The sequence below is a fragment of the Enhydra lutris genome, unplaced genomic scaffold, assembly GCF_002288905.1.
Source record: "Enhydra lutris kenyoni isolate GAN:26980312 unplaced genomic scaffold, ASM228890v2 scaffoldscaffold20, whole genome shotgun sequence".
Lineage (NCBI taxonomy): Eukaryota > Metazoa > Chordata > Mammalia > Carnivora > Mustelidae > Enhydra > Enhydra lutris.
In genome coordinates, this window is record NW_019154104.1 from 26,307,878 (window position 1) to 26,333,169 (window position 25,292).

General features: G+C 39.6%; 1 protein-coding gene across 6 annotated transcripts in view; it reads left to right on the forward strand.

Moving 5' to 3' along the window:
• LOC111148483 (vaccinia related kinase 1) overlaps positions 1-25,292 on the forward strand; it is a 79,649-nt gene that overhangs the window by 43,781 nt on the left and 10,576 nt on the right. For all 6 annotated transcript variants that reach the window (XM_022505058.1, XM_022505062.1, XM_022505059.1 and 3 more), the window contains exons 4-11: positions 2,231-2,300; positions 3,117-3,204; positions 5,459-5,567; positions 5,686-5,778; positions 8,242-8,374; positions 9,097-9,217; positions 9,516-9,574; positions 13,476-13,654. In XM_022505058.1, coding sequence (XP_022360766.1) covers positions 2,231-2,300; positions 3,117-3,204; positions 5,459-5,567; positions 5,686-5,778; positions 8,242-8,374; positions 9,097-9,217; positions 9,516-9,574; positions 13,476-13,654 — 852 coding nt within the window. The remainder of the gene's footprint in view (positions 1-2,230; positions 2,301-3,116; positions 3,205-5,458; positions 5,568-5,685; positions 5,779-8,241; positions 8,375-9,096; positions 9,218-9,515; positions 9,575-13,475; positions 13,655-25,292) is intronic.

The following is a 25,292-nucleotide window of genomic DNA, read 5'->3' on the forward strand; positions in this document are numbered from 1 at the left end:
CAATTTCTTTTCTAAATCTTGGCTATTATGGAGTTGGCAAAGTATTTTAGATTTGAAATATGTTAATAAAATTTTAGTTATGAGTTAAGGTATTTTCTTCCACAGAAATAGCGAGCTTTGGCCAGAGTGCAATGCCAAGGAAGTAGCTCCTTTATTTTGTTATAATGGAACCTTATTGGATTAGAAAAAAAGTATGAAATGAGCTCAAAGAGCCTTCATTGTTGTGGGGCTTTCATTATAATAGTCTGATTTATATAGGTTGATTCTTATTATTATAAGTTTAATAAATTATTGCCCAAAGGGAAGCTTGGAAATTAAAGTTGATATGACATAGGTTGAAACGGAATGAATCAGAATTTTATACTGATGGTAATAAGCCAGGATTTGTCTTAGGAAAACCCCTTTCAAACCTGAATTATATTAATAAGCTATTCTAAAAGTTAGCCTTTGGAGAGTAACTTCACCAAAATGTCTTCTCTTGAATTTCCACTACTTTCTTCATTTCTTTCACTGAGACTGCTGCTCCTGCTGAGGGCCTGCTGTGGGCCCTGAACAGGGACAGGTGTCTGTCCAGAGAGCATCGATGCCAAGGAATGAGCCACAGGTTATGGTGAAGCTTGAGGTACTGAGTCCAAAGATGAGGGACTTGCATTCATACCTTATGTGTTGGTTAGTTTCTGTTTCTTAAGAGGTGTTGAGATGCCAAGCCCTGTGTACCATTCTGTTTCAAGGCTGTGCTGACAAGTACACCTGGAACAAGGCACGTTTATTTTCAGGTTCTGGTCCATGTGTTGGTTATGCATGTTGCCTGTTTGCTGTTGACTGCTTGTTCTTAGCTAGGTGCTGCCCGATTCCTTGCAGATTGGCTGACCCGTCTTCCTATACGCACTTTAACTGGGGATTCCTGAAGCTAGTGGGCCTCATGGTCATTTCTTCTAATGCTCTGCTGACCTTGCAACTCCAGCTACACGGCTGTTCTGTCCAAGATAACTTTCTTCCTGCATTTCCTAAAGGAAAAGCAACCCTATAATTTGTTTAGAAATGTTAGCTTCCTTGTTCGAAGTTTTCACTGCTTTTCAGAATTTTTCTCGGGTTCTTGATAAACAAGATAATACCAACAGAAATGATCAACATGATATACAAACCACTTTTTTTTTTTTTTAAAGATTTTATTTATTTATTTGACAGACAGAGATCATAGGTAGGCAGAGAGGCAGGCAGAGAGAGGGGAAGGGAAGCAGACTCCCCACTGAGCAGAGAGCCCAGTGCTATGTGGGGCTCGATCCCAGGACCTTGGGATCACGACCTGAGCCAAAGGCAGAGGTTTTAACCCACTGAGCCACCCAGGTGCCCACAAACCACTTTTGATTCAGATACAATGTACTATTTAAGAAGTCCACAAAATTGTAATATCTTTTTTATCTTTCCATGTCTATTTAACAAGGCGCAAAACTCCCAACAGGCTGATATTTCTTGTTTGTCCGTGCCTTTTTGTGCATATATAATTCTTTACAAATCATTTTAACTGTTAGTAGCCTTTAAAATGTAAAATGAATGTAGTCTGGTAAAGTTGGTTGGAAACAGTTATTACTGAGCCCTAGTTTCCTCTTGACTTTGAATTCTCACGTGGGAAGGTAATCGTGGGGCTCCTTAGTTTGAAAAAGGCAGGAATCAGTGTCAGCAAGGAAGGGATGCCACTGAGTGGACAGTGCTTGCTCGGGGCTCTGGAGTTCCAGAAGATTCCCTTTGTGACAAGGTTGGTGTCTGCCAGTCCTGATCAACTAAATACAACTGTACTGAGAAACAGGGAAAAGAGTTGGATTTTGTCACTAATTGGTTAAGTCAGGTATTGGAATTTTATTGGATCTCAGAAACATCTGGTAGCCCCTTGGTTCACATGGTTGCCAATCATTGCTTAAGAGAAAGCTTAACAAAGATGAAAATGAGTTTAAAGATTTTTCTTAAACTCCTGCAAAGACAGTGCTGTTTATCTGATTTTGAACATTTTATCACTTACAGAAATGGACTTTGAGAAAAATATAAGATTCACGGACTCTTCTGAGAATATCTAAAACGTTTTGAAAGAGTGTGTGCCATAAATATAGTTACAAACTTAAGTATCACAATTACATTGGAAAGAAACACTGATGTTAGTGTTCTTTGAAGTTTCATTGAAAATGACTCCGTAATGTTAATGACTGCTAGCGCCAATAACCTCTTACGTTTTAAGGAGCCCAGTGACAACGGACCTCTCTTTACTGAACTGAAGTTCTACCAGCGAGCTGCCAAACCAGAGCAAAGTAAGGAGCACAGCACACATATGTCTACCTTGTTAAAGTGACCGCTGCTTGTTGTGTGAAGTCAAGACAAGGGCACTGGATCTGATATTATGATGCTTTGTTATATTTATTTTTTCACTTTTTAAGTAAATTTCATTTTAATGAGATTTGTATGAAAGAATTTTGATCTCTTACTGGGTTTGATATGATAAGATTTCATCTATATTGATATAGAATAAAGTTAGTTAGAGGATATAGGATTTAGGAAATATCATAAAAAATTGAGAAGTAATCCTAATTCATGCATGGGACTCCCAGTCTTTTTGAAAATTTTTTCTAAACTTTGGGGAACATAACCTGGGTGGAGGGGGGATGCTATAATTGATGATTTAGAACAGCCTGCAGGGAAGAGAGCAGGACCTCTTCAAGCTCCTGCCACCCCTTGAGTGTCATTTCCTGGTTACTGACCTTTAGAAATGAGGTAAACAACTTCTAGGTTAGGTAAAAAGTAAGTCTTTCTGGAGAAGTGAGTAACCATTTACATCATTAGCGCTCGTAACGACAGCTAGCATGCTGTGGTTGGATTTTCTTTTTTTTTAATGCCTATCGGAGATTTTTCATTTTAAAGACAATGTTTAGAGCAGGATAAAATTTTATATGTTAATAAAAATGCTTTGATTGAAAGGTACTTGTTATTGGTTATTATAATGTACTGTTCACTTTTTTATGAAAAAAAGATGAAATCTTATTACGTGTGCAGGTGCATTCTGCTCTTAATGATTTAAAAAATCATGTAGAAGAAAAGTGAAATCACAAGCCTGTGTTTTTTACTTGTAGTTCAGAAGTGGATTCGTACCCATAAACTGAAGTACCTGGGTGTTCCTAAGTATTGGGGGTCTGGCCTACATGATAAAAATGGAAAGAGGTAAAAATTTGCATGCTTTGTGTTTCTTCTCCCTCTTTTGATCACTCACTGTCCACGGTTTACTGAGCACCTGCGTTTCTGCTGGGTCTCCCTCTGGGCTGCGGGGCACGCACTTGGCAGAGACGAGCAGGACATGAGCCCTAGTCCGGAGGACTTGTGTGGAGCACTGGCACCTGCCTGGAGCCCAGCTGACGAGCAGGAACAGAGCAGATGCTCCTGCATTTTCTCCTCTTATAAATAAGCAAGCAAGCAGACGAGAACTCCATGTCATGTATGGGAAAGGGAGCCCTCCAGGCTTCAGTTTGGCCTTTTGTATTAGATACACGATCTGCCCGCAGCAGCGTCCTCTTTATGACATTTCAGCGTGGCTGGTGAGAGAAAACAACACGTATGAGACAATTACAGCCACGAAGTGCTCCTAAACTCTGTGACTCTGATTTGTTCGTGTCTTAGGAGTTCTGAGATTGGAGAGAGAACATTGCTGGCACTGCTGAGTTGGAGAAAACCTCCCGTGCTTTGGTGCATGATTGACATTTTTTAAAATACTTGCATGAATGAATGGAACTTCCTGGAGTAGGCTGGCAGCCGTCCGAGGAGTAGATTTAGTTCGGCCCTGGGGGTGTATTGGTTAGGGTGCTTTCAGCTGTAAGTAAAGGAAAACTTTGCTCTCTGATGTGGCTGTCAGGGGCCCCGGTTCCTTTATCTTGCCCTTTTGCCCTCCTCCGCTTGGCTTTGTGCTGTATTAATTCTCCACTGTACGGCCTCAGGTGGCTGCCCCATTTCTGGGCGTCACATGCAGACAGACACAGCAGTCCGCGGCAGTAGGAGGTATTGCTTGTTGTGTGTTTTCCTTTCCTGGCAAAGGAACCTCCCTTCGTCTCATGTTTCTTGGTCCGGGTTTTATCGGTGCTCGTTGTCAAACCTGCCACGGGCAGGGGCTGAGCGATCAAGCGGCTGGCACGGTGAAGCGCGCGGCCGTGTGGCAGGGGGACTGCTTGGACGCGGTTGCTGCTCCTTTGGGAAGGGTGCAGAGGAGAGGTCGTTGCTGGGTGGGCAGCCCGCGCTGTTTTATGTTTGGAAGTTCTTATCCTGTATCTGTATCTCTTAGGAAATAGGATGAATTTACTGAAGTGACAGCGTTTTTTTTACATACGGTTTGCTGGGACAAGTCTCTGTAGTTTTTATGAAAATTTCTGGAGAAGTCGGAAAGAACCAGGAATAATTACACATATAGCAGGGGTTCTACATCTGAAGTAATTAGAATAGTGCCGTGTTCAGAAGGCTTCAGTCCATGCTCACTGTTGTTATGATGGTCATCACTCATCTTAGCCCAGCTGGAAGGGACATTGTGAATGTGGTCTTAGTTTTTACTGATTTATGGAGTGATTTAACCAGTCGAGTCAGAATCTGGAAAACTGGGTAAAGATAAAAGTGATCCTCAGAGCATACAGTGAACTGTGTTACTGGAGTGAGGTGTTGCTTTTCAGGTACACATAGAAATGTCACTTATGGTTGTCGAATGTTGGAATTTGAGTGCCAGAAAAGACCTCAGCACGCATGAGGCCCCACGCTGTCATTCAGTACCTGTGGGAACTGGGGCTTACAGAAGTAATGTGACTCGGCCAAGGTAACATAGTGGGTTTGTGGCAAAAGCAGAGATCTGCCCGTTTCCCCAGGATATTTGTTCTTCGCTAGGTTTTGTCCTTTGAGTATTTAACATACAGCCCCTTTATACCTTTTACATAATTTTATGGAATTTAGTTATTGTGACAACATCTCTTTATAGTCTCAATTTTAGTAAAATGTTAATACTGCTAAAATGGACCCTAAAAGTAAAGAAAAACAGTCACAGACAACAAGCTAAATACAGAAACATAAATTAACTTCAGTTTGGGGAAAATCCGTGATACCAGTCTTACACGGATTGTTCTATCTTTCCTGTGAATGTATCTGCCAGCGTCTTGTCTGTGGACTGGTCACCTTACGTTAACCAGTGTCTCAGGAAACTCCCTGGCTGCCACCAGGAGGCCCTCAAGGCAGCACAGGGAAACACTCCCAACTCTTGAGATTTCTAGTTGGAAGAAGGGGTTTCAAACATTTGTCTTTCTTTCCTTCTCTCTCCTTTCTTCCCCTTTCATTCTGCTCTCTCACTAAACGTGGCCTTGGAAAAATTACTGTCAAGGGAGACTAGTCACCGCAAAGTAGGTTTTTTCGAGTTCTGTTTAGTTCATTGACTTTTCTTGTTTGTCTTTAGTTACAGGTTTATGATAATGGATCGCTTTGGGAGTGACCTTCAGAAAATATATGAAGCAAATGCCAGAAGGTTTTCTCGGAAAACTGTCTTGCAGCTAAGCTTGAGAATTGTATGTGAGCTACATTCCTCTTGTTTTAATCCAGTAAAGGCGAGTTGTGTTGAAGCTCGGTCCTCTGCTGGCTGGTGTTAGGTACTGCATTAATTTATTCTATATGATGCTTTCGTAGCTGGATATTCTGGAATATATTCACGAGCACGAGTATGTACACGGAGATATCAAGGCCTCAAATCTTCTTTTGAGCTACAAGAATCCTGACCAGGTAGTTTTATTAACTTTAATTTCTACTATTTAAAAGCTGTTGTTTGAAAATAAATATGGTTGCTTTGAACTTTTGAACTTGTGCAGAAGTTTTACTTTTTGGAGTAGATATGGTAATAATAATATTTCTTCTTGACGCTTTTATCTAGTTAACATTCTACACTTTTGATGCGATTTGTTGGCACTTTATCAAGTTGGCTATTTTGCCCTAAATAATATTCAGAAGAAGTGCTTGTGATACAAAATGAATTTCAAATAGCTATTTGGGGGTGGAAGCTTAAAATTATATAGTGCACCGATGAATTATGTTTGCCTGTCTGCTTTGTCATTTTTTTATTTCCTTTGTTCAAGAAATCCATCAAATATAAGTGTTCTGTTACTTGGAAAATTTGGTCTTTAACATGTTGATTATTCAAATCAATTGGTTTACAGAAATATCTTAGCTGTCTAAATTTGTATACCCTTAGTGTTTAGAATTCAAATGTGCATTTTTTTTTTTTTTTAGTTTATTACATTCACTGTAATTTTTACTTTTTAAGGAAAAGAGAAAAGCTAATGTTATTATACCTTTATTCAGATCAGTTTAGTTGGAATAGAGGGGTTTATACAATTTTCTTGAAGCTGTTTTCACAGTTTTGTTTAAATTAAGGTTTGGCTGGCACTCCTGGTCAGGCCACTGCATGGAATCGGCTCCATGTGTGTTCTTGCGTCTTATGTTGTAGAAGAAAGGGTTGTCTACATATTTTAAGTGTGTTTATGTTGACATTCCATTTTATTTTTTTCCCTCAAACCAGTCTTTAACTTTGTCTTGCCTAGCTTTCCCTTTCTCCTTCGCCTTCCCTTTATTTTCTACCATCTCAGGTATTGCCCCCAACCCCTGTCTTTGTCAGGGATCTCCCTGTACAATAGAGGAAAGTTGCTTAACTCTAGCATGCTCATGGGGAAATCTTACAGGCACTCACAGGACTCCTAGAGGTCTTGTGTTAGATGTTTTTAAAAAGGTTAAAAGCGAGCGAGCAAACAAACAGGACACACTGAGAACCTGAACCATAAGGATTCCATTAATTGAAATGAACTGGACGTATACAATGTAATAAATAAAAATATAGTTCAGTTTGCAGTTAGCTAAAATATGCTGCCTCTTGTTTATAGGAAAATATTTTTGCAGCTCTGTTATCCTTCGGGCATATGCTTTGGATGGGATTATTTTTCTGGTGTTAGATGTGTGTGCTAGATCTGTCCCCATATTTTTACTTTAGTTTCCTCTTGTGATCACATGCATACATTTCTGAGACAGTTACCCAGAATTGGAGTTGTGGTATGTGACTATGGAATAGAAGAAAGCCAAATTTACTGGCTTTGTATGCTCATCAGACCCACATGTACATGCCCACAGATATGTGCTATTAAATATTAAAATTTAGTTTCAATTATGAAACTTGACTTTTTAAAAAAATTTTATTTATTCATTTATTTGACAGAGAGAGAGAGAGAGAGAGATCGATCACAAGTAGGCAGAGCAGCAGGCAGAGAGAGAGGGAGAAGCAGGCTCACCACTGAGCAGAGAGCCCAACGTGGGGCTTGATCCCAGGACCCAGGAATCATGACCCGAGCCAAAGGCAGAGGCTTAACCCACTAAGCACCTGAAACTTGACTTTAATATACAATATTTAAATGGAGATAAGAGCCTTAGCTGAAGGTTATTCAGATCATTATTGTTATCCGAGATCTTTTTGAGAAATGAATTGATAAATTGATTATTTCATAAGTGGAGGAGCAGAAGAATAGAAAATAATTAATGTATCATGTGTCATCTAAGTCAGTAGTCTTATACTTGGTGTGGGGCTGTTGTTTTGCAACAAGTATTGGTTTCCTCTGTGCTCAATTGTGTTTTGGACTCTGAAGAAAAAAGTATAAGATTTATAGTCTTTGCTCAAGTTGAGGAAACAGGATTAATTACAAGTATAATATATTTACCTAAAGAAGTATACAGAGTCAGGTGATATTATCTGGACTATAGTGACATGGGCATTCAGCATTTTTCTTGAAATAAAAGGTCTTTCAGAATTGGGGCATGTGGGTGGCAAAGTCAGTTAATTGTTTGATCTTGGTTTTGGCTCAGGTCATGAACTCAGGGTCCTGAGATCAAGCCCTGCATTGGGCTCTGCACTCAGTGTGGAGTCTGCTTAAGATGCTCTCTCCCTGCATCCCTCCCTGCCTGTACACTCATGCACCCACTCTTTCTCACTCTAAAAATAAATAAATAAATCTTAAAAAAAAAAAAGTCTTTCAGGATTAAGTATTTGCTATTTTTAGCATATTGGATTTCACTTGTTCGGGGTACAATGTTGTGGTCTTGCAGATGAATCCACCCTCGAATGACAGTATTTTGTCTCTGGGCCATAGAGGAGTGTATGTGCAATCATTATGGCTTTGATTTTTCTTGGTGCTTGGACATTTGTAGGTGTACTTGGTAGATTACGGCCTTGCTTACCGGTATTGCCCAGAAGGAATTCATAAAGAATACAAAGAAGACCCCAAAAGATGTCACGATGGCACTATTGAATTCACCAGCATCGATGCGCACCATGGTGTTGGTATGTCAACAGTGCCTGACCAAGAAATATGCTGCTGACATTTCAGCTGGAGTCTTACATAGTTCCTGATTTTGTACAAACAAACAAGCAGATGAATCAGAATTGCACAGGCAGCATAGGGTGGGGAAAGGGTCGGGGGAGGAGGCCGGACTCCTATAGTTGCAGAACAGGGCCACAGCTCACTGAGGATTTCTTTTTGGTTCTGTTTAGCTTAGTCAAATGGAGGGTGTTTTTTTTTTCCCCCTTAAAAGTCTGTCCGTTTCTTAGGCAGCCACAATTTTGTAGCAGACAAACTGACTTTGTCACCTGAAGTCAGCCTGTTCCTTTAGCAGGTGGTTTGCCTTTCTGTGCCCAGCACTGTGGAGGAGCCGAGACCCCCAGCTCTCTGGGCTTCTCCGTAGCTTATAGCATTTTAGTGTCTTTGAGTTTTCCAAGGACAGTATTAAATGTGTCTCTGTTTTATAATTTATTTCCTAGACCAGCAGTCTTAGTTTGCAACTCTAGAGTTTGCTAGTTGGATTTTAAAGTAAGTCGTTAGGTGGATGTAAATTCATATTTTGATATTGCCCAATATTTATTCAATACTTTTATTAAACACAGGGATAAGTTTTGATGCAAAACAAGACCATAAGATTGACTGTTTTACCTTACTGGTTTATGTATATTTGAGACTGTTCCTCAACGTGATTTTGGTGCTTGGCCTGTTTCTCTTACACGCACAGCCCCGTCAAGACGCGGCGATTTGGAGATCCTTGGCTATTGCATGATCCAGTGGCTTAGCGGTCGCCTTCCTTGGGACGATAATTTGAAAGATCCTGACTATGTTAGAGATTCCAAAATTAGGTAAAGGAAAACTTATAATAAATTATTTTGGGCAAAATCTTGATAAGGTACATGTATTTAAGTCAGAATTTCTTGACGGATACTACAGTTTTAACTGCTCCTAATGTAGAAATAAGAAAGTACTTGCTACATAGGAAGAGTCTTTGGTCTTCTGTTCAGTTTGTTTTAGAAGAAAGGCTGTAGGCGGATTTAGGATGTAACACAGCGCCGCTTATTGTGCTATTTACTGTTATCAAATATTAATAAATTTCCATGGAGTAAACCTTCAAACAGTGATTCATTCTTTAACTTTTAACAGATACAGAGAAAATATTGCAGATTTGATGGACAGATGTTTTCCCGAGAGAAACAAGCCAGGTAGGACTTCTTAAATGCTTATATGGGTTTCATTTAATATGAAAAAAAGATGAAAAGTCATGATGTCTACAGCATTTCCTGTAATTTGAAAGCTTAGGTATTTGCAAGTGTAGTCATTGTAGTGGGGCCTGTTCTCATCACCACAGCAGTAACCTTTCCAGAGGTGGGCTAAAGGGGTCCTTGAACTTCCTTAAATTATTATTCAGCTTTCAGGAGAGAAACCAGATTTCTTTCATTCATTCAACGATTTTTTTTGTTGAGGCTTGATTGTGTGCCAGGGAGCATTCTAGGCACTAGAGATAGACCAGTGAGCAAAATAAAGCAAAATTCCTGTCTTTATGAAGTTTGCGCTCTAGTCGGGAGCGAGGGACAGTAAACACGTGAATGAATTGTACAGCATATCATGTGGTTAGTACTACGGAAAAAAAAGAAAGCAGGGGTTAGAGTTAGTGGGTGTGGGGATGAAGTGAGGAATAGAGTGGGAGGGAGTTGGAGTTTTAAATACAGTGGCCAGGATGGCCTTACTGAGGAGGTGACATTTGAGCAATCGGAGATCAGGAGTGAGCTGTGTGGAAGTCTGGGGAACAGTGTTGGAGGCAGAAGGCATCTAAGTTCCTGGTGTGCTTGCGGGGTGCGTTCTTCTAGGGCATCCATCAGAAGAGCTTTGGTTTTTACTTTGAGCAGGAGTATGAGGTTTGGAATAGAAGAGTGGCATCGATGTCTGCCTTTAAGCAAAATCTCCATCTCCTGTCCTGAGCATAGACTGCCAAGGGAGGAAGGCAGGTATGAACAGGAGCAGGCTCGATGGCCCCCCAGTAATCCAGGCAAGGGGAGTAGCAGTGGGGGTCTTGAGAAGTGGTCACTTGGCATATATTTGATGTGTTTTTAAGCCTTTGCTCATTTGTCTCCTTTTCAGGGAAGTCCACCCTGACCTCATGCTGTTTAAGATTACAGTCCTGCCACCGACACAGGAAATGGAACCATATAGGCTTCTCAGAGACCCCCCTTGTGCCTTCTACCAATCACAAGCCTTTCCCGCTGGCTTAATAAATAACTAGCCTAACTCCCAACCCCAAAGATTTGTTTGTGAGCTATGTAAAAATGTAATCATAGAGTGAACAACATAGAAAAAAATCCCTGTCCTCGTGACATTAACTTCTAGCTCTGTTAGAGTCCTGTTTCTTTTACTCAGTATTGGATTTGTGAAATTCATTCCTATTGTTGCATGGCTTTTTTTTTTTTAATATTTCTATTTATTTTTTTTAACTTTATTGATGAATATAATTGTATACATTTAAAGTGTACAGAGTAATTTGACTTACACTTATATCGTAGAATGATTAACAAGAACAAGATAATTAACACTTCTATTACCTTACAGTTAGCGTTGTGTTTGTGTGTGTGAGTGTGTGTGGTGAGAATGCTCAAGATCTGTTCTCAGCCACTCTCCAGTCTCAGTACCAAATTATGAACTGTAGTCCCCATGCTGTGCACTGGGTCCTCCTGGGACCCTGTTGTTGCACGTTTAACAGGGATGTGTTCGTTATCATTTCTAATAGTATTCTGTTGTGTTTATATCCTATTACCTATTCTGCTGTTGGCTGTTTCCAGTTTATGGCAATCACAGACCACCAGTTACACATATAGGTGTATAGTCCCCCCATAACTGATTATCACGCCTTACACGAAGAGGGGCCAGATTTCTTCCCCATCCCCATATTTATAAACAGTTGTTTATAAACAGTTCCATTGTTTATAAACAGTTGACCCAGTAGCTTTTCTTGAAAGAAACAAAAACAAAAACCCGCTCTTTCCATATGGTGCTACCTTTGTCTTAAATCAGCTGTGGATCTGTGGATTGGTTTCTGGACTCCTTTCTTTCTATTATTATTTTTGTCCCTTCTTGGGCTGCAGTGTCAGAATGATTTTAGCTTTATCGTGAGTCTTGACCTCTGGTCGTGTAAGTCCTCCAGTACTGTTGTTCTTTTAGCTTGACTTTGCTGTTTTGCAAATCTTGACCCTTTGAGTGTCTGTATACATTTTAGAGCCACCTGTCAGTTCCACGCACATCCCCTCCCTTTCCGGGTTGCTGGAATTTTGAGTGGAGTTGCACTGACTTTAGATCGGCTGATGTTCTCACGCTGTTTAGTCTTCCGATTCACTAATGGGGCGTGTTCTCCACTTCATTTCTTTCACTGTGTTTTGAATTTTGTCCGCAAAAAAATCTTGCCTGTCTTCATTGTATTAGTTGCCAGGTGTTTGATGGTTTTTCATGCCATTGTAAATGATCTGTTATTTTATTTTAAGATTTTATTTTATTAGAGAGTGCATGTGCATGAGTGAAAGGTGGGGCAGAGGGGGAGGGGAAGCAGACTCCCTGCTGAGTGTGGAGCCAGCTGTGGGGCTGGATCTCATGACGCGGAGATCATGACCCCAGCTGAACCAGGAGTCGGGGGTTTAACTGATTGAGCCACTCAGGTGCCCCGGAATTTTTTTTTTTAATTTTATTTTCCAATTGCTTGTTGCTAGTACCTAGAAAACAATTTTTTACTATTTACTTTGTATCCTGTGACCCTGGTAAATTTCCCTATTAGTCCCACTAGTTTTTTATGGATTCCTTAGGATTTTCTGCATACATTGCTGTATTTTTGAATACACCATTCCACTCTATGCCCTTTCTTTTCTTGTCTTACTGTACTGACTATGACACTGAATGGAAGTGGTGAACATGGACATGCTTGACATTTCACCCTCTCAGAAGGAGACTTTTCCATATGAGACCACATAAGGTGATGTTGCTTTAGGTTTTCCATAGATCCCCCTTATCAGGTTAAGAAAGTTGAAGGGAGGGATTCTCATTTATTTTTCCCTCATCTTTCTCAAGTACCTAGAATTGTGCCTGCTGCTGAGTAAGTGCTAGTCAGTGAATGAATGGAGGGTGTGTGTGTGTGTGTGTGTGTGTGTGTGTGTGTGTAGCACTGACACGATCTCTTGGTTTATTGCATGTGGGGTGTGGGAGGAGATTTCTGGTTTGAGGAGCTGGAAGAATGGAATTCTCAGTAACTGGGGTAGGGGAAACCACAGGGGAGCAGGTTTAGGGGTAGGTCAGGAGTCTGGATTTGCATCTGTTGGGATTCCAGAGGACAGTTAGAGATCCAGGAGTCAGTGTATGAGGCCATGGGCACACAAGTTCCTGGAGGCTGGTGGAAGGGTGAGGCTGGGGAATGTAGGAGTTGTTAGCCCAAACATGGATTTCTGGTGTTGAGGAGTATCGATCTTGACTAGTAAGATTTCTTTTTAGGGGAGTGGTCCTGCCTCAGCGTACAGTGGGTCTTTCATCATTCAGAAGCTGATTTTTCTCTTTTATGGGAAAACTAGGTCTTGCTTCTTTTTTCCTTTTTCAACCTGGTTTTGGTATGTTTTATTTCCCATTTATACAAAGAATGCAGCTGTTTTCTATAGAACTAATGGCTTTCATGGCAAAAAAAAAAAAAAATGGACTGTGATATTCCTTGTACTTTAGTACCTTTTACTTTATAATCTATTTGAGGTCCTTTCCTGTTTTGTTTTTGTACCCTTAAAAGTACAGCAGTTATTTCGTGCCTGTTTAAATTCTAGTATGTCTCTTATCTTTTGTCCCTTTTACATAATATCTCTTATATCTTATCTTTTGTCCCTTTTACATTATATCTCAAAATAAGTTTCTTATTTCACTACCTGACAATTCCTGACTTCGAAAACATACTTTCCATTGAAGAAGTGATTTATGTAAAAAACATGGTCTAACAGGATACACATTTGCATTCTAATGTTGCTATAACCGTGAGTCATTTTCTTCAAAGAGATAAATTTGTTGTATTTGTAATTAAAAAATTACAGAATAATTGTGTTACTCTTTTAGATGAGATTGCTAAATACATGGAAACAGTGAAATTATTGGACTATGCCGAGAAACCTCTTTATCAGAACTTGCGAGACACTCTTCTGCAAGGACTGAAAGCTATAGGAAGCAAGGATGACGGCAAACTGGACCTCAGCCTCGTGGAGAATGGAGGCTTGAGAACAAAGTCAATAACGAAGGTGAATTTTGTCCCTCAGTTATCCTTTGGCTTCCTGTGATGGTAATTGCAACAAACACTAATTTTAGGGAAATAAATCAGTAAAGAAAAGTGTGGCAGACTGCTTGGCAGTTACATATCTGTCACCATTAGGTAAAGGAACATTCTTTATGAGACATGAAAGATGTAGACGGTTGTAGAAGAATAGATAGATATCTTTTTCTTTTGTCCGGTGGCAAGGCTGTAAATTCCTGGAGGAGTCTAACTTGGCATACTGACATCTGACAGGGCGATTTGGATGGGGCACTCGATTCACGGCGTGGGTATTTTTTCCTCCCAGGCTACCTAGAAGGGATGGTCTTGTCTCTTAGCTCTTCCTCCTTTGTTGGTGGGCTCAGAGCGTTTCCATTCGAAAATTGGTATTTGAAAGTTACTATTTGAAAATGAGTGTTCGAAAGTTACTGTGTGAAAATTAACATTCAGAGGTTTCCTTGTTTGGTGGTGTTTACCATTTGAATGTTATTTTGCTCTTTATAGAAATATTATATAAAACTATGTATCTGCATATAAAGAGGTTAATTTATCGGAGAGATAGGTTAACAGTGAACTTTATGGGCAAATTATGGTGCAGGATGTAAATAACTCCTGGTATCCTTTAAAATTTAGATTTTACAGGTATGCACTAACTTACTGGTTATTATTAATAGTTAAGTTATTGATTAACTCAGAGATTTCCTCGATAGTTTGAAATTATTGAATAAAACGTGCTAGCTGCTTTTAAATGGGAAAGATCTACTTTTAGAAGAAAAATATATATATATATTTTAAAGATTTCATTTATTTATTTGAGAGTGGCAGTATGAGAGTGAGAGCACAAGGAGGGGGAACTGCAGAGGGAGAGGGAGAAACAGGTTCCCTGCTGATGCGGGGCTCAATCCCAGGATCCTGAGATCATGGTATGAGCTGAAGGCAGAACAACTGAGCCACCCAAGTGCCCCAGAAAAATATTTTTTCTACAATATTGACTATTTTTACTGTCATTGACTCTGTAAATTCCAGTAGATTCCTTTGGAAATCTTATATTCTGAGCTATGAGAAAAAGGGTTTAAAAACAAATTTTCTGTCTTTAAAATAAGAAGCAGCATTATTAAAAGGTTTCTGTAATTCTTTTTAACTTAGAAAGGAGATGGGAATTTTGAAATTGTATTTTGAATTTTACTTTTTGGCAAATAATAGGTATTTTTGTAGTTCCGCTCCAAAATCTGAATTAGACACATACATCTACATATACATTTTTTTTTCTTTTGTAAGTTTTGTCTTAATTGCATCGCTCCATTTTTGTGGTCAACAAGTGTGCTGAGAGCCACATCCAGCTCTGAAATGAAGAGGATAAAATGGCAGCCCGAGTGGAACTTTTCAGTAAGGAAGTGGACTGAGAGTTTGCATGTCTGTATAAACATACAGCATGGGTCTTCGTGCTCAGGACAGATTTCTATGCATTAATATTTATAGGTAGCTTTTGTGGTGTTTTCCTCTAAAATTTTGCTGATTGAGCTGTGAAGATCTCTGTTGCAGTGAGAACTAGTCCAGTGCCATACCCCTTACTTTGCAGATCGCTGTTACTTGGACTTACGCGCTGGAGAAAATTTGGTTTCTGCAGCTGGGCTGACTTCTAGCTGGATAGGTCAGTCTGCTGCAGAGCTAACATCTGTGACCTTAAAATTCTCCTGTGCCCTTGGGTAGTTCAGAAGGCTGAACATTTCCTGCTGGATCATCCCCTATGAGTATAAAGCTTTATTGAGAGGGGGAACAATAAATAACAAGTGAAGTATTAAATTTCCTTTATTAGTTTACTGCCCCCCCTCCCATAGCTGACACAGGGCTATTCTTTGTATTAAAAAGAAGTTGATAAAAGTTAAGATTAGGTAAGATCATGAAGCTGCTTGATGGTTATGTAACTGGAGGTGAGTTGGTAATTTGGTGGCCTTTTGTCTTGCATTTTAATGTGAAAGAGTTGGACCAGGCCAGTTTTCCTTTTTAAGGGTTAGTTAGTTTGTTTGTTTCTTTTCTTCTTCTTCTTTTTTTTTTTTTTTTTTCCCAAAAGCCCCAGAACATTTTCTTCAAATAAACTGTAAATACTCCACATTTAAAGCAGGTAAGAGCAGAGTTCCACCAACTGAGAAGTCAGGGGCTCTCTGCAAGGAAAAGCTTTTCCTTTGATAAGTTAGTATTCCCTCTCCCTTTTTTTTTTTTTTTTTTTTTAAACAAGGGGAATATAATCAAGATGTCGTTTTTTGCTCTGGTTGCTAGGAAGCTCAGAGTTCATTATGATGCTTAATCAGAAATTGTATTAATCCTTATAATTAGCATATATTCTCCTTTCCTTTTGTCATGATTTCTTAAAACTTTCTAAGTATATGCTCTTTGTATTTATGACACTCAAATCTCTTTCAGAAAGGAGGGATAGTTTTAATCAATTCAATAGTTATTTCTCTTTATGTTTCTGAGTGTTGTCCATTATGGTAAAAACCTATGAGAATTAATTAGCAGTGGACTGAAACAAGGTTTCTCTCCATTTTTAAATAACCATGCTTGATTATGGTACAGTAAATTTGGAAACTAGAGTGAACTGTGAATTTACGACTTGAAAATATTTTCAGCCTCAGTAGCCCAAGAGTTTTATTTAAAGCACAGGATATTGGGATGACATAAAGCTGAAGTAGAAAAAAAACTAAGTATCAATCTACCCTTAGGAAGTACATAGCCAAAGATTTTCATTGTTGATTAGAACTGAACACTTGCATTAGAATTGGGCAGTCTAGTTCCAGCAGTTATTGGATTCAGTGTGTACTCTTAAACCAACATTCAACAATATAAAGGTCTAATTTCTGTACCTGGTCTAGGCTAGGTCCCTGGGGCTATAAAGATCAATAGCATGTAGTTCCTTCCTTAAAGAATTCCTCCCTGTCCCGTCTGGGTTAAGAACAGCTTAATTTACTGGAAAGAAGTCAGCAAGTTAAAAGGACATTAATACCTCCATTAGCTATTTTCTTGTAAGGTTTTGATTAAGTTGCTTGCCCAAGCCGACAAAAAGGGCTGTTCATTAGAATTTCTCAAGTCTCATCCCTGGAGATTCATTGAGTAGGTCTAGAGTGTGGCCCTGCGATTTGCATTTTTTATTTTCAGACAGTATATGCTGTTGTTTCCTATGAATGACTCGCACATACCCTTCTCTCCACTCCCACATTTTTTAGTTCTTTTAAGTTATATTCTAGCTGGCCTTCCTAGAGTTTCTCTGAAAAATGATTAACCATTAAATAAATCCCTGCTGGCACTCAGCCTGGAACATGGTACAAAGAGACAAGTACTAGTAAAGGCCTTCCCTTGCCAACCAGTGGCCTGGGCTGCTCTGGCGGACAGCTTCCTGTCTCTTGAGGAGACGGTACCCCAGGCAGCCGGTAGTTTCACTTAGATAGCCCCGGATAAACCTTGGGAATTTGGTGGAAGTCTAACTTTGGTTAGCATGCTAGAATAATAGAGACAGTATTTTCCTTAGATTAATTTAGATGGTTGAAGTCGAGACGTTTCTTTCTGTTTTCTGATGGGGATTTAGCCTTAGTTATCTATGCAAGAGGATTCATTGTTTACTAATGATTCTTTCCTTAGGTGCTTGAGCTCTCTATTTTAAAGCTTGTTTTATTTGGCTGGATTTTGTCAGGTAGCTTTTTTCCCCTATGTATATACATATTTTGAAAGATTTTATTTATTTATTTGTCAGAGAGAGAAAGCTTAAGCGGGGGGAGCAGCAGGCAGAGGGGGGAAGCAGGCTCCCTGCTAAGCAAGAAGCTTGATGTGGGACTTGACCCCAGGCCCCCACAATCATGACCTGAGCCAAAGGCAGATGCTTATCTGACCAAGCCACCCAGGCATCCCTTTTCTCTTTATTTTTAAGTCAGATTATGACATATGTACAGAAAAACGCACAAGTAAGTGTGCAGTGTGAACTTTACAAAGTGGGCATACACATTTAAACATCCCCCAGATCAAGAGCCCCAGAAACCTCTCTCAGGCTCCCTCTTGGCCTTATCCCTTCATTAAGAATAACTAGTGTTTTAACTGACAACACTGTAATTTTGCCATTTAAAGAAAATTCATAGTAGTAGCACCATACAATGTGTACTTTTATTGGGTCTGGTTTTTATTCATTATATGTCTGAATTTCCATGCTGTTGTGTGCAACAGAAGTTTTCTATGTCTTGTTACTGTTTAGTGTGGCACTCCATTATGTGAGTACGTCATAATTCCTTGATCTCTTCTGTTGGTGGACGTTTATACTGGTTCCGGTTTCTGGCAGTTGTAGTAATGCTGGTTAAGAACATTCTTGTAATTTCTTTTGGGAACTGCATGTATTTATTTCAAGTGGGCTCTATCTGTGGCAGAAGTACTGGGGTAGAGGCTTACTTAGGTTTAGCTTTCGCAGGTGCCGCAAGCAGTTTCTCCCAGCAGCTGTCCTAGTTGATGCTCTCACCACCAGCGCATGAGAGGTGCCGTTGCTTGTCAACACTAGATGTTGCATTATATTTAATTTTATCCACTTTGGTAGATGTGTACTGGTGTTTCTTTGTGGTTTTAATTTAATCTCCTTTATAATATTGATTTTGAATACCTTTTCATATGCCTCCCCGTCTCCATTGCCCTTTTTCTGTAAGGTGCATTTCAATTCTTTTGTTCATTAAAAAGGGGGAGGTTGTCAGTTCTCTTTTGATTTGCCAGACTTGACTACTTTGGACATATACAACCTATGTATTACACATATTTTTTTTTACAGTTGGTAGTTTGTCTTTTCATTCTGTTAATGTGGTAATATCTCTTGATGAACAGAAAGTTCTTTGTTTTAGTGAAGCCTAATATATCAGTCTTGTTTATGGTTAGTCTTTGTATTCTATCTTGGGAAAATTTTGTCTACCAAGATCGTGAAGATATTCTGTTATTATCAAGAAATATTATCTTTTATATTCAAGTCCATAATTTCACAGCAGCTGATTCTGTGCATGGTATAAGTCTATGTTTATTTACCTTCTATGGATAACCAGTCTGTAATGTCCCCACAACAGGTAGCAGACTTTCAGGTAACCATATGTGTTTGGGTCTGCTTCTAGAAACTCTGTTTTGTGCCACTGGCCCACTTATCTTTTTTGCCAAGCTGCACTGTTTGAACTCCTGGCTTCATAATGATACCATGATGATGGTGTAAGTCCTCCAACTTTGTTCTTCTTCTTCTTTTTTTTTTTTTTTTTTTAAGATTTTATTTATTTATTTGACAGACAGAGATCACAAGTAGACAGAGAGGCAGGCAGAGAGAGAGGGGAAAGCAGGCTCCCTGCTGAGCAGAGAGCCCAATGCAGGGCTCCATCCCAGGACCGTGGGATCATGACCTGAGCCGAAGGCAGAGGCTTTAACTCACTGAGCCACCCAGGTGCCCCTGTTCTTCTTCTTTTTGTCTTAGCTATTCTTGGCCCTTCAGCTTTCCATATAAATATCAGACTCAGCCTATTAATTTCTATACAAATATTTCTGGGATTTTGATTGAGATTGTATTGACTCTATCAATTTGGGAAGAATTGACATCTTCACAATATTCTTTTCTGTCCATGAATATGGTACACCTGGGTGTTTATTTAGGTGGTCTTTCATGTATCTCAGTCATGTTTGCAGTTGTCCCTGGCTGTGTAGAGATCATATGCATCTTCCATGGCTATTTTCTTGTAAGTGCTTAATTCTTTTGTATTATCTGTAATTACCACAGAACTTCCCTTCATGTCATTTGGTTGTCAGCTCTGTCTGCTGTTTTTTGATGTTTCTAATATATTTATGAGTTCTGTAGTGATTATTATTCTATTTATTGGCTATGCAGTTTCCTTGTAACCTCTTCATTTTCTTTTTTAAATGATAATTTCTCATTTACTCAATTTTTAAAATCTTTTTCTTTTTTTTTTAAGCCTCCAGTGCATGTTATAAGATTTTCTTCTTTTGGGAGTACTGTGTTTTCTTTCAGAGTGGAATCTTCAGCTGTCTTTTGCATGCTATGACCATTTATTTCATCTTCTCTTTTTGTCCCCAAGGATTCTAACTTTGTTGGCATGCTTCTTCTCTGGGTCGTATTAATATTGAATAGAATAGCTTTACGTGGGCTTAACAGATAATTGTATTTGTGAATCCTTGGCTTTCCCATTTGATTAAACTGTTTTGTTTTTCCTCAGAGATTGGGTTTGAGGGTTTGGCATTGCTAAGGGACTTTCCTTGCCTGTAGTTCATACTCTGGGAGGATCTGGAGAGCCATGGCTCAGCTGGTACTGCAGGTCAGATTACGCGTCTTTCCTCAGTAACTGCTCCATTCCCTTTCTGGCCAGACGATGCCAAAATTTGGTAAAATCTAAACCCGAAGAAAGAGAAACCCCGTTGGGGATTCTTCTCTTAGCTATGCTTTACTCATTTTCTCTTTTGTAATCTATTTTGGTAAATCATTGTTTATTGCTGAAAATAATTAGTCTTGAATGATTATGGTTATTTGGCCCTTTCTCCAGGCTTCTATTCCAGGGAAGAAACAGAATCACATGTTCTGATTTCGCTGAGGGACTGTGTGGGAATAGGGAAGGTCTTTTCCAGGGGCTCTTCCAGTCTTTCTTTTCAAGCTTCCTATTTATATTTTATAAATTGAAGGTCAGTGGTGAAAAATTTCTGAATGGTGTTTGCTCATATTCTTTTCCCCAGTATGGTTCAGGGGTGCGTAGGAACCCCATGCTGCTTTCTAGCAGTGTCTGACTCTTCTTGGCCACCAGTTCCCAATGGTTATGGTGAGAGGCTCTGTCACTGTTGCTGCTGAAATATTACTTGTTATTTTGTGTTCATTTCTTCAGAGTTTAGGCGAGGCAGAGGTTGAAATACTACCCCCCAGATGTCCCTTATTTTTACACACAGTTTAGCTTGTTTGTGGGTGTGACATATCGGGGCCACTGGAATCTATGCCCTTCCCCCACAAAAGACCATGCGTGTTGTACTGTCACCTTCTCAGCTCCTCATAGACTGTCTCCCACATTACAGTCGCCTGGCAGTTCACTTTTGTACACGTGATAGCATTAATTCATTGTCGGATAACAACAGTAAATTCTTCATTCCTCATGGTATCTTAGGAGTGGAGAACTTGAACTAGTGAAGAACACAGTATTCCAAACTTTGTTAGTCACATGTGGAAACATTTTCTTTGGCTAAACCTTTTCCCCCAGACCTGTTAACAATTAGCGGAATTCATGAGTTGTACTTGCTTTCCCTACCTCCGGAGTAGATGAGCTAAACGTGTTGACAGGACATCTGAACGTAAGCAAATAGCAACAGCAACTGCAGATGAAATGAAGTCCTGCATGGGCTCCATTTACGGTGCGTCGATACTGCACCACATGGCGTTCGTGCACGTGGGCTTACCTTGGACGCTTCCTTACGATGATTTGCAGAAGCCTGAAGTGATTTCTTCCAGGACTTAACAGTTATAGAAACTTGATGTGTATGTATTTAATGTTTTGGTAAAAACTAAGATTACTCTTTTGCTTGAATCTGTTTTTTTAGCATGTATTTTTCAGCTTGAGAATGCAGCCCGTGACCTTGCCAGGCACACAGTAGGTGCTTAGTAGATAATGTGGTGGGTTCTCTGCCCCGGCAACGTGAAGGCCCGTGTTACTGCAGAAGGAAGTTGTAATAGTCATGATTCTTGTTACAGCCTTTATCACTAGAACTCATTTAAAATAATAAATCACTTTAATGCATTCTAGCAGAATATTTTTAGATTATTCTCCAAATTAATCTGCTCTTCTTTTTAAATCACTCACTTCCTGGCCTGCTTCCCATCTTTTCATTTCTCCTTTTCCTGATTATGTCTGACCTTTTCCTGCTTTTTCTCAAAATATATCTGTAATGACTTAATGTGCACTTAAACGTCACACAGGCTGTAGAAGGCTTGGTGCGAAATAGGAAGTCATCTCTTCATTATCACGACACTAGTTGAATGGTTGCTCGGCAGCTGCAGCCCCGTAGGTATTTCTGTGTAAACTACCATGCTAGGCCCCACGGGAGCTGCACAGGTGAGGAGCCGTCGTCCCTGCTGTCTGGGAGTACGTGCAGAAGGGGGAAGCAGGAGTGCGGACGAGGCTCTGCTCTGTGGACTCTCCCTCTTTCGGAAGCGAGGCACTACCGTGAGAGCACAGCCGCCAGGAACTGTAAGGGAGGCGGTGTCAGTCTGAGACGGCCCCTGGAGCAGGAGCGAAGGGCTCTGAGTTCTAGTCTCTCCCACCCCAGCTGAGAAACACTGAGCCAGTTCTCTTAGCCTCCTGCTGTCTCCAGCCTCCGCGTTTTCTGCCTCCATTGTGAATTCTAACTAACTCCACAGGTTTTGTTAGTACTGTGTAACACACGTGTCTGCTTTGCTTTCATAGAAGATATGTGTTCTGTGGTTTTTTAGTTACTGTCGAGTAACAAATAATGTTTTTTTTGGTTGCTATTAATGAATGTAGGAACTTAAGTAAATAACGCTATTAGTTTATAAAGTACATACCGTTTGCACGGTGACTTCAGGTGGCCTTAAGTAAATAAATAAGACAAACTGGCACAGTCAGTCTCTAAATAATTGTATTTAGAGTTCTCTGTTCATCGACACACGTACAGTACCAAACATTTAGAAATTTTAGGCTGTATATTCAAAGTTTCTATAGTAAACATTTGTGGTTTTTGTAATAAAGAGTTAAAAACCAACAACAGTCCTAAATACTACTCACCTTTGATATAGCCGTGGATCTGATTGGCTTTTCTTAGAGGCTGTTGAAAGAATCTAGAGGTGATCTTTTGATGTGTGACCTGGGAAGCAAAGAATGAACGGGTCTTCGGTTTTTGTCTCACAAGATTTTTATTCTTTGTCCTGTTAAAACAGCTTTAAGTCTCTAAGTGGTCTCTAGTCAGTGTTTAGACTATTAGTAAATTATCAGTCCAAATGCATCTAGCTGATTTGTCTTCCTGTTTCTAAGCTGGAAGTGAGAAGCTGCTAATTAACTAAATTTTAGCCTAGCATATCTGAACACTTCAGAAATACAATGTGTAATACATACGCTAATGCCCTTTGAAATAAACCTAATTTTCTGCAGATATTTTAGCTGTGTTGAATTAAAAGAAAACTCTATTCTAAGTTTATAAGTCATTCTGGTGTGTCGTATAATATTTTGATTTCACTTATAAATGCAGAGGCACTTTGTGGGACCTGGTGTGGAACATGACAGAATCAGATTCACGTAGTCCCTTTCTGAAGCCGTTTTCTGTTCAGAAAGAACCCAAATATACACGATCTGAAGCCCACGATGTTGACAAATAACAAAATGAAGCATTAGGAGATAATCAGGAGAAAGAAGCTGCCAGTGGATTGTTTGGAATTTTACTCATTGCCTTATAGAATCAGTAACACACTTAGATGCTTTTAAACATGAAGGGTTTTTTTGTTTTTGTTTTGTTTTGTTTTTAACTGGTCTTTTCCTATAGACATGGGCCCCTTTTGTCAAAACTAAATACACTCTTAGAAAAGTTGGGCAGGAGATACCCAGCTGGAGTATGGTCTAATGAAATTCAGTACTTTACCTATTGCATGGATGCTTAAAATACAGGTGTTTTTTTTTTGTTTTGTTTTGTTTTTTGTTTTTTGGTTGGTTGAATACTGGCTGATTTTCATTCCTATGTAATTTACTTGCATGGAGATTAAGATAGCTCTTTTTTATTAAATAAGCTTGAGAACAAGATGAATGCACTAGGTTCTTAGGTAGAATGTATTGGAGAGCTCCCTTTATAATGAGCATTTAAAAATCTGCCTTCTTAAAATCAGAAAATGCATTCTTTCCTGTATGGAAAGCAATGTAGTAGTGAAATATTCCTCCTTAATTTTGGTCCGAATGAACAAAAGTGTCTGTGTTTATTCCTACCTAATGCATCACAAATCTGCTGACATGCTAACCTTGGAGTCTTGGCTGGCGTTAATCAGGCCTGTGCACCGGCAGGAAAGATGTACCTAATGCACTCCATCAGTGCGGTTTGCATATGGAAGTTCTCACAGGGGAGCTGCCCTGTGCCAGCTGAGGGTTACCTGCCCACTGCAGTTATTGTATGTAATTATCGAACCAATCTGTTCAGCCCAGCAGGGTCTAGATGGTAATCATGAAGCAACACTTTGGAAAAGAAAGATGTAAGGCACTCTCCCCTTCTCTCATCAGTTATATGAAGTTACAGCCACTCTGAACAGCTATTCTTGAGAGGCAATACCTCCATATACAAATCTGCTAAATGAATGCCTTTGAAGTTTTCTTAAGGGTTAGTCAAGTTATTTTTGTCTGGGTGAAGCCTTTTCTTAAGGAGCATGGCGGGGATCTTGGAGCTCTGGTCTTTCTACGGCCACCTTAAGCATATTTTGAAACAGTGGGATTATTTGTAATATGTAGATAATAACAGTTTTGACCATTTGGGGGTTTTAAGATAATGCGGTTTGAGTAGAGTGGAGCTTTTCCACGCAGCTCTCTGTGGAACAGAATCCGCGGTTGCCATCAGGCAGGAGAGCGGTGTGCTGTCAGCAGGCAGTGTGCAGAATGGCCTGAAGCAAGGGAAATTCTCAGATGAAGTTCAACTTAATATTAATTGTTAGAAAATAGAAGCGAGGACTTTCTGGTGCATTGTGAACCTGAAATTTGGGACAGATGAGAGGATTTCCTAAATGAAATCTGGGCAACCCAGGGAAGCTTTGAGTTATCATTTGGATTTTAACACATTTAAATTTGAGACTACATGGGATAAAGCTATAATAGGAGAAATGCAAAGTTGTAAAGTTATTACTGAGTTCTTCCATAGTCATTCCTACATGTAGATGTGTTGAGTAATTTAAAAACTTCACACAGGACTGAATTAGAAAATGTCGTAGTGGTAGAAAATAATGAAAAGAAACTGAACGAACACTTGGGAAGGCTGGCTGGTGACAGACTATAAGCATTAACTCCTAAGTAACCCTTAACTAGAAAAATAAATAGAAAGTTGGAAACGCTTGAGGGGATGGTGGAAAACCCAACCTGTTTTTGAGATTTTAGGAGAGCTGTGTACTTTTAAGACTCTTCCTTTACAGGAAGGTGTCCCCCCTTAAACTTTTAATGAGAAGTATACCAAAAGAAGACATTTCTTGGAAGTTTGTCTTTATTGATTCATGAGTAGAATTTTACCACTGATTGATAGGGTATAACCAGTGATACACTATATGGACAAGGTGTATATTTTCCCATTATCAAGTGGATTACCGCACCTCCCCCCGCATACGCCACACACATTGTAAAATGGGGAGAGTAAGTGTCATTGGCCTGAGTGTGAAACCAGATTTGTTAAATGGTTTGCTTTTAAAAGAGAGTTTCTGTATCATCAATTCTGCTGGTTAGGCTGTCAATGATGAACTATAAGAAGGGCAAAAAGTTCGAGTTGGCTGTAACAAACAAGCTGATGTTCAGACTAACTGCCCCATTTTCTTCATCCACAGTCCCTTCCCCTTAGGTAACTACCACACTGTAGTCGTGTGTATTCTTACTGTATGTTTTGTTACACCC